Source organism: Sipha flava, unplaced genomic scaffold (assembly GCF_003268045.1).
Source record: "Sipha flava isolate LNK unplaced genomic scaffold, YSA_version1 108_pilon_pilon, whole genome shotgun sequence".
In the NCBI taxonomy this organism is placed as follows: Eukaryota; Metazoa; Arthropoda; class Insecta; order Hemiptera; family Aphididae; genus Sipha; species Sipha flava.
In genome coordinates, this window is record NW_020271725.1 from 2,178,136 (window position 1) to 2,189,984 (window position 11,849).

The following is an 11,849-nucleotide window of genomic DNA, read 5'->3' on the forward strand; positions in this document are numbered from 1 at the left end:
CATTAATTGAGATCGAGAACAACAATAAAGTTGTCGGTATTTATTTTGTTACTCGAGTTAGAAAATAATAAAACATATCCCTCGTAGAGGAGTAAACTATTTCTCCAGTACATGGAATAATAATGAAATGTTCGGAAAAACGGTTTTTAAAACTCTTACAGACCCGTCGTGTAGAACATAATACTATAATTTATGACGGTGTCGCAGTTCTAATACCGGGGGACGTGACCTTAGTGGCGGCTTTGGTACGCGCGGCCGCCCAGCAAGTGCATCCGGCGGGTGTTGGTGGGGGTGGCTATGAAATCTCACGTATGAAATCGCGGGCGGACTAGTAGTGTGCAGTCACCGACTAGCAGCCAGGACGTATCGTATGCGATCGCCGAACACCGGGTGCCACCATGTCGAATGCGACCGCGGCGATGTCGTCGCCGGACTCGACCACCGCTGGCAAGTCCCCCTCGTTCCTGATCCTGGCCATGCTCACCGTCGGCGTGTGCGGAAACCTGTTGGCCCTGTTCGTCCTTAGCAGGATCCGTAACAACTTGGACCGGCGACACAAGTTCCTGCTGCGTTGCCTGGCCACCAACGACTGCGTGGCTGTCGCCGGCATGCTGGCCGCGACCATCGTAAGGACCGCGTGGCCGCAGACTGTGAATAATGTGTGGACGTGCCGGCAGATCGTGCTGTGGCGGTTCTTCGGGTTGGGCTCCGGTTGCGTGGCTGTCCTGATGGCCGTTGAACGGTGGCTGGCCATCACCCGGCCGTTTTTCTACCAAAAGGTGAGAACCGCGGCGGATCGTTGTGTTTTATTGTTACAATGCGGTATATGACATGCTGTATATGGTCGGCGGGATATTAGGCACTTGAAGTAAAAGACCGAAGACTTGACGCGACCGCTCGCGTTCAAGCACACCGTAAGCGTCGATATGTATCAAAATCAATTGTGACCCGCGGACCGGTTTGAGTCGAAGTTCGGTGAACAGAGTTTTCCATTCTTTTTGACAACCCGTGGTGTTCGGTGAAAATCGTTTAGTGTTTTAACCAGTGGTGTACATAGGGGGGAGGACTCTTAAGCTCGAGCTCACACTGAAATTTCTGGGTTGATTTAAATATTTTTATGCGTATTACTTTATATACATATATAATATATTACGTATTGAACAAGGGAACATTTGAATTTTCGATATTTGCATTGATGACAGTTAACCGTAAAATATTTATAAGTATCAAGGAAATAAGTTATTAAGTTTATTATTTTTATTAAAAGTTATTGAAAAATTAATTGTACATATGACTCACATAATGAATCAATTTCCATGTGGTTTCCTCAAAAAAATTTTAAGTTTATCTAGTTTTAAAAAATTCTTAAATTATAATATACCTATTGTAAAAATAAATATGTATTTAGAATGTACTAAAATTCCACAACCTCTATTTGTACTGTTAATGTTAAAATTAAAAACATCTGGCTTCCTAAAATATTTTAGTTATAACAATGCTGATGATAAATTGGCCCATAGTGAAAATAATTCATATATACGCCACTAGTATTCACCTATTCTATGTAAATTTGATCTTCACTAAGCATTACCAATATTTCAATCAGTTTGATGCTCTGTTGATACATAGTTCTGTGCATATAACATTATTGCTTGTTAACAACATTGTTTTGATTGTTTCAAAATGTTTTCAGCGTCGCGGCTTCCAAAATGAGTTAAAAATAAAATCAGCCAATTAGTGACTCACATCTTATCACTACCCGCTTCTAAAATATACTAATTTGAGCCTAATTATAGATTTTATCAGTTATAAATATTTTTTTGCTTATACGGAACAGCTACTTGTATACGTTAGTTACGGAAAGAAAAATTTTCTAATTATTTGTATATTTTCTTGTTGCTTAAAAAATATAAGTTAAGTTTTTTTCAAGTTTTTTAATTATTTCCGACTTCCTGGTTGGGAAATGATGATTAAACACAATTTACCATAGTCGTTGTTAATGTTAATTCTATTAACTTAATAAAATTTTATCCATGATCATATCTAGTACGGAATATTTACATTGGACAGACATGCAACATTTAAAGAAAGAAATTATAAAACAATATTTTAATGTCATGTTCTGTTTAATATGAACCATATTTTATCCGTCAAATGACCCTTTGTCTATATACTCTAGGAGATCTATAAGTTTAAGCTGTAAGATACACTTATACAAGACTATATTTATGGTGAGGGGGAGCTAAGGATAGTTAGGTCAGTCTCTCGGAATTTCAGAAAAAAAATTCTAGTTTGCTTTTACCCTATATAGTTTCAATTATAGAAACTCATTTATCATTATTTTATGAACTATTAGTTTCAAATTTTTTATTTTATGTAGTGTAACTATTAATTTTCTAATATTATTATTATTATATACTAAGGTATTTTATTTCATTAATTTTGTAAAGTAAGTTATGATTATACAATAAAAATAAAAATGATTCACTAAAATTTTAATTTTTGTTTTTAATTGGTAGAAATGTGAAATTTTGTTCGGGGAAATTTTCCAGCCTTCAAAAAAAAATATCCAAATATGTCCCTGAACTGTATTGTATCTGCAAACTTTTAAAGCTCACAATATAATATATTTCTGTTAATGGTGTATAAGGCGCACACTGCTTCCTGTTTGTACTATGATATATAAGTAGGTGGATATTCGCTAAACCACTGTATATATATTCGCATAAATTAATTGATTACTGTGCGTTATGAATTATAATGTTATCATGATGTATTGTAACTTATACTGTAACTTAACACGTATACTGTTGGCAAATAATATGCAAGTATTTATTAGTAAGATATTTATTGACTAACAAAAATAACGGATCATTCATAAGGAACTTTAAGTGGTTTTAAGAACGTTCAAGTGTTTGAGATCTATAATTGATTTTAAGAACGTTCAAGTATTTGATGTCTCCTTTGCACTTGTATGCTACAACATATGATACTTAACCATAACACTTTTGTTTTACGAGTACACAAATATTTCAATATTTTTATGTATTTATTTTGTTTATTAATAATTAAAATATTGTGTGGTTTCAGTACATAACAGAAAGCATATTAAAACGAATAACGATTGTGCTCTGGTTAACTGTATTATGTCTAGTTTGTGCGCCCTTCTTCGGGTTCGGTATCTATTGGAATGATAATTTGAAGAAGTGTAGCCGTATTCGTGATGCTAAAGAATCTTTGGACGTGATTTACGCTTACGTGTTCTTCAGCTTTGGTAAGCATAAGTGACAGCGTTTAATAAATTACTATCTTTTCAATGATATATTTATATATTTATCCAGTACTAGTTTTTTGCTAGAGGGTCGAAAACAAAATGTTCATAGTGTTATGTTACCGTGTTAAATCTCATCGAGTATAATGATGATATGTACATATTATATAGTTTTAGTTTACCAATTTACCTCATTTTAGGTGTAGTACTGTGTATCGTGATAACCTGCTCAAATTTGGATGTGATAATAGCACTGTGTACGAAAGAAAGGAACAATCACATTAATCTTAACAAAGTCAATGCTGATACGAGCAGTGGAGCATTGGTTCGTAATGTGGACCGCAATAATGAAGAAAGATTGTTCAGTTGGCTCATGTTATTCTTGTGTGTTTCGTTCGTCGTATGTTGGCTCCCACAACTGGTATGGACAACATTTTTTAAACATTTTATTTATTCATATCGTATAGTTAGATAAAGGTAGATAAATTGATTAGTCTTTATTAAATATGTAAACAATTCTTAAAAATAATACTTACTTATAGGCACAATTTAAATAATATAACTAAACATATATTGTAGTAGTACAACATTTAAAATAATAGTAATTAATTATAAAGTTAATAAATATTAATATTAATAAAGTTAGTTTTGATTCATTTTAAATTTTTATTATTTTTCAACTTTTTTACTTTTAAGTTCAATTTTTCGAATTTTTTGAATAAATCTACTGGTATTTATTTATCAAGATGAATTATGATAGATAACTCAAGAATTCATCTAAGATAATTTTGTCAAGATAAAAGTGAATTAAATATTTATCTAGATAATTTATTTTTGATAATTTATCCAAGATGATGTTTAACACTGGTTAAGGGCTTCATCTGTCGATGTTAGATGTTGAGAAGGTGGCGTGATGAGTATTTTGGTCAGTCGGTAATGATTTAGGCGATTGTGATAGGGACTTAGCATATGACACACGAGTGTGAGAAATTATATTTGGTTATAGTCGTCTATTCTGACTCTGTTAATAATAATCATTTATTTTTACCTACTTGAATTGTCTGTGTATGTCCATTTGGATATTGAATTTGATTGATGTTTCTCAATATCTTATCAGATATGATGGAGTTCCGTTGGTTTTACGTGTTTTTGTTATTAGTAGCTTCATTGTATGCTATAGCATTTTGCGTCATTGCGTCTAATTTTTAATTTCCTGAAATTCCTAAAAGTGATTGGCCCCACATAAATTTTATTTTATTTTTTTGCTTTGAAGACAGTTTTTTATATTATATACATGACATAATTAGCATATTATACTGTACCAGTTCGTTTTTCAGGTGTTGAGTGTTTAGGTACAGAGAGATTCCTGTTTATTAATTGATGGAGCAATTGTATAAGTATTGTGTTAACATGTATATTGCCTATGTTTTTACTGTGTAAATACTGATAAATGAAGAGAGTTGGTAGATTTTGACTTAAGGTTCTTGTATATTATTTGCGTTCGAATCGTTGATTATTTGATTATGATTGGCTGATTATTTTATACTCCGATATAATAATATTATATCAAATAATAATAATGGGTGCATTTTTTTTTTTTGATTAGCGTTACTAAGTATAAATCCTATCGCAAAACTCCAATTTTACCGACATTCGACTTATGTCTCATTTTATGTATTTAATATAACTGATAACATTTTTCATGAACATTGTAATTAATGATACTGCGAATAAATAATAAAATAACTAAATATTGTGTTTTGTATTTCCTTAGCTGTCAATTCCGCTAGCTCAATTTTTTCAAAATGCAGCAAAGCTGAATGTGTTCTATAAAATTGCTGACTTGTTGTTGGTGCTACATTTCTCGTTGGATCCTTACTTGTACGTACTACAACAATGGAAGCTGGTCAGATCTACTTTAACATGGTCAAAGTACACAAGAAACAACACCGTTAGTGATTCCAGCGTAACGAGAGCATCGTTAGTTTGAATACGTTTACAGATATGGCAAAAATGCATTCTTACATTAATTTACGATTGATGTTTGTTAACCAAAAAACAGTGTATAATAGTCAGCTTATTTTGATTGCAAAATTTAGTATCTTAAAAAATGCTCAAACATTTAACATAAATCAAGTTGTGTCATTATTTGATTAGATTACAGTTAAGTTTGATAACATCTTTTAGGGTTGCAGTTTTTCATATAGTCCTTTTCAATAAGTTGTCGAAAAGTGTTAGACAAAAAGATTTGTATTTATCTTTTTTTTATAAATAATTTCTTATGATTAAAATCGCTAGATAGTCAGTAAGTTATTAACATAATGTTATTTTAAAACATTGATATTTATTTACGTAGTATTATATTATATAATTTTACATGTTGATGAAAATTATTGAATTGGTTATTTTCAAATCTGCTATCTTATTTTAAGGTTGTTCATATAATATTATATTATGTTGCATAAATTATGAATAATTCTTGTAGGATGATAGTGAATGGCATGTCTTGTAACTTTTTTAATTTGACTTTGTTGTTATTTAATCTTTATATTTTACACATAAATATTTTAGTCATTATGTATTGATTTTCGTACTTTTTGTATAATGAAGAACTTGTAAAACCATTTAAAATAATGAACCATGAAATTGATGGCTGAATTCGTTTTTATGATACAACGTAATTTATTGTATATTTAGATATATTTAAAATAAATGTTTCAATATTGAAATCTAATAAAATATTACAAAAGTAAATTCAAATTTAGTAAATGGTAACTTACTCGTACCTATATTAATAAATATTTATACATAGTCATTTAATTAAAAATGTTAGTATAATATAATATTATTATAGTATTATTTTTGATAATAAATATAAGAAAATAAATAAAATTGTATATTCAATAGTTTGGGAATATTATGGAAGCTTTTGTGGGTATAAATGAAAAGGAATGTTGTATACAAGTTGCAGTTAAAATATAAAAATACGTTACTAGTTTTTTTTTGTATGCGTTTGGGTGATGAAGAGATAACACAGTGCATACGATTCATGACAGTTATTGCTCTTACGACGAATATACGTCATTTTGACGCAGTAATCTCGACGCGCGTCAAATGGACGCGGTCATTTGGACAAACGACAATTGGGCGCATGCGTCAATTAGACACATACAACTTTGATGTGATCACTTTTAGACGTGAGTAAATGTTGACGTAAAACAAAAATAAAATGTATATAATATATTTTTTTATAATTTACCTTGCATTGTATGTACTTGTCCAGGACAATTTTTGATTTCATTGCATCTCCATCTTTCACCTCTATCTTTTTTATGAATATATCTATTATGGATTAAGAGATCTCTTCCCCGTTGACTTATTATGAATTCTAATGGCATATAATAAGAACTAAGTACTCACTGCGCGATGTAAATAAAGTACCCTAACGCACACGTGTACTTATAATGTACAGGTATAATTGAACGTTAAACCGTAATAAAGATAATGTTGAAATATACTATTTAAATATATGTATGTAAGATATAATATATAGACATAAAGATACCAAGTTTTTACGTTGAATTTGGCTAGTATGAAAGTTATATTTATTTATTTTTTTTTCATTTTTGTATCGAAACGACCATCCGGGCCTTCATCGATGGCTTTTTCGCTTGGGAGGGGTAGAGTGCAGTAAATGGCACTTGTACTCCCTTCTCTAAGAAGAGTATTTTTACGTGTGTGGACTTCACTCCCAGTGGAGTGAATTCAGTGGTAGGCAGCATAGGTAACCAGAATGATCTACAGAAAACTCTGCATAATATTTTTTTCACTGAGCCGGGTTCCAACTGCTGACTGCACGTGTCGTGGCCCACATTGCACCACTCTGCCTCTCGTATGTTATATATATATTTTATTTTTCTTCGTCCAATGACCGCGTCCATTTAACGCGCGTCGTGATTACCGCGTTGAAATGACGGGACACCCTTACAACGATTTGCAATATCCATTGATATTTTGGGAAGGAGAAAATGGATATCATTTAAATATCAAACAAATAAATCCAACAACAGGTATAATCTACACATGTCATTACCTAATTTTTTTAATGAATATAAGATTATACAACTGTACTGATGGTTTTTTTCATGACCAGATTTATCACATCGGAAGTATCGATATTTTATATAATTCATTATATTTATGATTAGGGTTCGGGTTTTTTTGCATTTGTATATTCTTTAATTATGACTGTCAAATAATTTGAGTAAAATATTTATTCATTTTATGACTTAATGGACTAAATACACATTCATGCATATTTTAGGCTAAATACATATTAGACAGATTTTTGCAATTTAATTTTTATTTGGAGCATATTTACTTATTTTTTCGTTTTATGTTAAGTTAATTTATTTTAAAGATTGACATTTTTGTTATTCCTTCTTTCATACGTCAGTTAATAAATAACGTTCAATACATTGAATCATAAAATGAGTCATCACATCATCATCGATCTTGGGAATTAGGGAAGTAATTAACTTTTTCTGTGTATAATTATTTTTATTTGTAAATTATTACTAAATTTGTAATGGAAAAAGATAATTTATTAAACAATCGTGGAAATTAGCTATTGAGTAAAGTATTTCTGTGGTATACATAAAAAATTAAAAATTATAAAAATAAAACTTGACACTGTGTTGGTGGAAAATGAGGTTTACAAATCTATCTTATCTGAAGATATTAAAATTAAATTACTTGGTGTATTTTATTTATAAATATTCTCTAATAACGTTAGCAGACGTGGAACGTTCATTTTAAATTTATAGAAATATGCTGATTAATGATCGCTGTGAAATAATAATTTATAAAATCATTATGGATAGTGAAAAAATAATTCTTATTAAATAATATAATAAAATTATTCTATTTCAAAACATTTTAAATACTTTATAATTTTAATATAATTTAAATAAAAAATAGTTAATTTGTAATCTTACATAAAAATAGAATAACAACTTATTACTTTAATACCTTAAATAATTAAATTTATAGGAAAATAATGATACTTTTTTGTTTTTATAACATTTTATTGAAGAAAGGTTAAAAATTACAAAAATTAATTTATCGTTTTTTTCATTGCAAAAGTTTCAATTACCAAGTAGCTAAGTATTTACTTGGTGTTTTGTTAATGAATCATAAAAACATAGACAGTTTTTCATTTTGTACGTACTTTTCCTATTTAATTTTACTTTTTACCATCCCGCTTAAATATTGCCTCAATATAATGACAATACTTACCTAATTTCATAAAGGATATATACGAAAATCTTAACTAAATATAATCAAAATTAAAATAATTTTCGAATGACAGCCGACAGACAACTTGATTACTAAAAATTAGAAAACCATAAGTATGAATTAAACTTTACCAAAATAAAATAAATAAAATAAAATTAATGCTTATCATCAGAAAAAACAATAATGTACTCGGTTTATTGATTTTATAATTGTCATCATGATCGATCAAACGCTAAATGCATACGCTGTGACATCATAGATATAAAACTACTGAAAAATCAATAATTATCATATGAGTCGTCCAGTTGCAAAAGGTAGTATGTCCAAACAAATAAAGTTTTCACAAACAGCAAAAAACTGATATTTCCATTAATATTTTAAAAAACGTCACCATTTTTTTTTCATAAATATATATAAAAAAAAAACATTTTACTTTTTTTAGACTATAGAAATCGTGGATAAGTAGTTTTTTAAATAATTTATATTTAAAATTGGACATATTCCCTTTTGCAACTAAAATATGGACATACTACCTTTTGCAACTGGACGACTCATATATAGTATCATTTAAAAATCTATGAACAGATAGTAGGTATAAAATATATTCTATTGGTTAGGTTAAGTTAAGTCCACTCAAGGATTTTCAATCGTTATTATTTTAATATTTTATGAGGTAACTGGTTATCACTGTAGTGTGGAACAACAAAATAACAAATATTCTTAATAACTAACAATTGGAATAAAATATACTAAACCCAAAACGTGAATTGATTAAAAATAAAAATAAAATAAATATAAGTGAATTTGATAAGAATACAAATTTTCTGCAGCTTTTAGTGCCCTCAGTATTTGGGACCAAGTTTAATTTACCTTCGCACCTGCATAAATCTGGCCTTGTGTACAATTCAACTTTGCAGGTAAATATGGTATTATTTTTAATTTTTTATTAATACATAACCTTTTTCATATTGTAGGAACAAAGAAAGAAGAAAATCAATTTCATCTTACAAAGTAATATTAAGATTTTATACTTATTATAGAGTTATTGGTGTTAAAAAGTAACTAAATAAAAAAATTGTCTACATTTAAAATGTAATAAATCAAATAAAAATTCTTTTTAATTGCTATCAAAAAAAATTCAATTATATATTTCGATTATTTCAACTGCAGGTTCGCATGTATATTTCATATAATTTGTATGCATACGCCTGTTCATGAATATTGATGATCATAATATTGTAGCTAAGGTATCAAGTACGGCGTAGAAATGTTGGTCAACATGAATGTACCTGAATTGCCTATCCAAAGCGCCGTACGTTGTTTTTTGCGTATTAAACACAGTTTTTTATTTATTTATTTTTTTGTGTAGTAAGTTATAGTTTTTTTTATGATGTTTATGATCAAATATGGATATTAAAACATTATGGATTGTACTAAAAATTAACATCAACCACAGTAATTTAACGTTATAATAATTAAAATCTGTATCGTAACATGCTGGTGCAAGATTATTGATTTTTCAGTTGTTAATTCTTAATCGATGATATTACCGTGAGATCGTAAAAGTATTAAATTTAATCGTAAAATATCGTCATTTAGGCAGTGGCACTGAAATCAAACGATTCAGATAGGGCATATGCTCATAAAACAATGAGGCCTGGCCACCGACCCACGATTGAATTTAGAGCCTAATAATAATAATTACATTACTTGAACAATAATATTAGATAAATAAGACACATGGATTAATCTTATAGACAATGTATACTAAGCAATAGATTACCAACCATATTTGTTTATAATTTACAATAACTAGTGACTCCCTGTCCCGACCACTGATCCCTACCGGTTTAGGATCAAAATTGCAACAGACCTCTCGATTGATTATAACAGGTAACTAAATAGGAAGGCCGGACAGGGCAGACGCCAGAGGTGTGGAGCAGAGTTTTAGCCATGAATTTGATAAGAACGGGCTGACCCTACAGGATGCCTCAGTGGCGGATAGGAGCTTTAGCCATGACTCCAAGAAGAGCGGGCACACCCTTCGGGATGCCAAGAAGGCATGGAGTTATAGCCATGACTCCAAATAGAACAGGCTGATCTTGCGGGATACCTCAGGGAGGCGAGGCCGAGATGCCTCAAGGAGGCAAGCCGAGCTAATCAGTTATCCCGAACTAAAGACATAATAACTGGAGGCTGCGACCTAAACGTACTCAGGACGAACGTTCCGGAGATAGGCTAACCTAGAATCCACAATGGAAATAACCCGACACATGCAAGTCGAATCTAGAGAGGTGAATGGCTGAGTCCAACAGGTCAATGGCGCCTTGAGACAAAACATCCAACCAATGATGTTCCAACCTAAACGATGAAGATATCGGTACCACGGATGGCGGGGGCCTTATTCGACATATAAAACAAATGGGAAACCCCCGATTCTGTACCTCTGCGTCTCGTATATATCCCATGCCCCCTACAACTGGTGACGAGATTAACTCATTCACCACCGAAATATCATCAAATAAGGTATCTGCCCTATCTGAATATAGGCGTCACTACATTTAGGTCAATAATACTTGATTATATTATTTTCCATAGATACTGTATACGTCCACAGCATGCAATACATAAGCTCAAATGACTTTAAAACTAAAACACGGCCATAATAAAAACAACAATTTAACTTTAATTTAATGTAAACGTAATTTAATGTTATGTTCAAATTACTATTGTAATATTATAATATTACATAATGCTTATATAATTAGGTTTTCAGTTTATGTTTAGGGTCCTTACGGTTAATATTTTAAGACAATAAAATAACTAATATATTAAAATCGTTGAATCGCACTACGTAAATTTACTCAGATGATTCAACTAATATTATATAGATTTTTGGTAATTTGTTACACTAGTTGTTAAAAACAATATTTGGGTTGCTTTAAATTAAATTTGAAAGATTTTTTGTTTGACCAAAATTATTGAGCCGACATTTCAAATATTTATGGATGAAACAAAAAAAAAAGTTTAAATATTATATCACTTTAAAAAAATCAGTAATATTAGCATTGAATACATTTTTTGCATCTGGGCATCGTCCAACACGCACCGCAGAGTAGGGACGCTGATGTCGCTGGTGGTCGGGGTCAGTCGGAGACGATCTCCATCGGCACTGGCCAACAAAAGCAACGGGAACAATGAGTAGGGGCGTGCGAAGACGATCACGTGGTGACCGTGTCGAACGTCATTCGAGCGGGAAAAGGAACGATGGACAGTGATC

General features: G+C 30.8%; 1 protein-coding gene across 1 annotated transcript; it reads left to right on the forward strand.

Moving 5' to 3' along the window:
• The first annotated feature begins 325 nt into the window (after nt 1-325).
• Nucleotides 326-5,647, forward strand: LOC112686797 (prostaglandin E2 receptor EP4 subtype). The gene is made up of 4 exons (XM_025559235.1): nt 326-779; nt 3,091-3,274; nt 3,472-3,692; nt 5,046-5,647. Exons 1-4 carry the CDS (start codon nt 399-401, stop codon nt 5,259-5,261), a joined length of 1,002 nt encoding a protein of 333 aa, XP_025415020.1. The 5' UTR covers nt 326-398; the 3' UTR covers nt 5,262-5,647.
• Nucleotides 5,648-11,849: the final 6,202 nt, after the last annotated feature.

Bases quoted from the DNA above. Each gene is read 5' to 3' on its own strand.
- LOC112686797 (XM_025559235.1), top strand. From the start codon at position 399: ATGTCGAATGCGACCGCGGCGATGTCGTCGCCGGACTCGACCACCGCT. The intron at 3,275-3,471 runs GTAAGCATAAGT...ACCTCATTTTAG, and splicing joins TTACGTGTTCTTCAGCTTTG to GTGTAGTACTGTGTATCGTG. The intron at 3,693-5,045 runs GTATGGACAACA...GTATTTCCTTAG, and splicing joins TATGTTGGCTCCCACAACTG to CTGTCAATTCCGCTAGCTCA.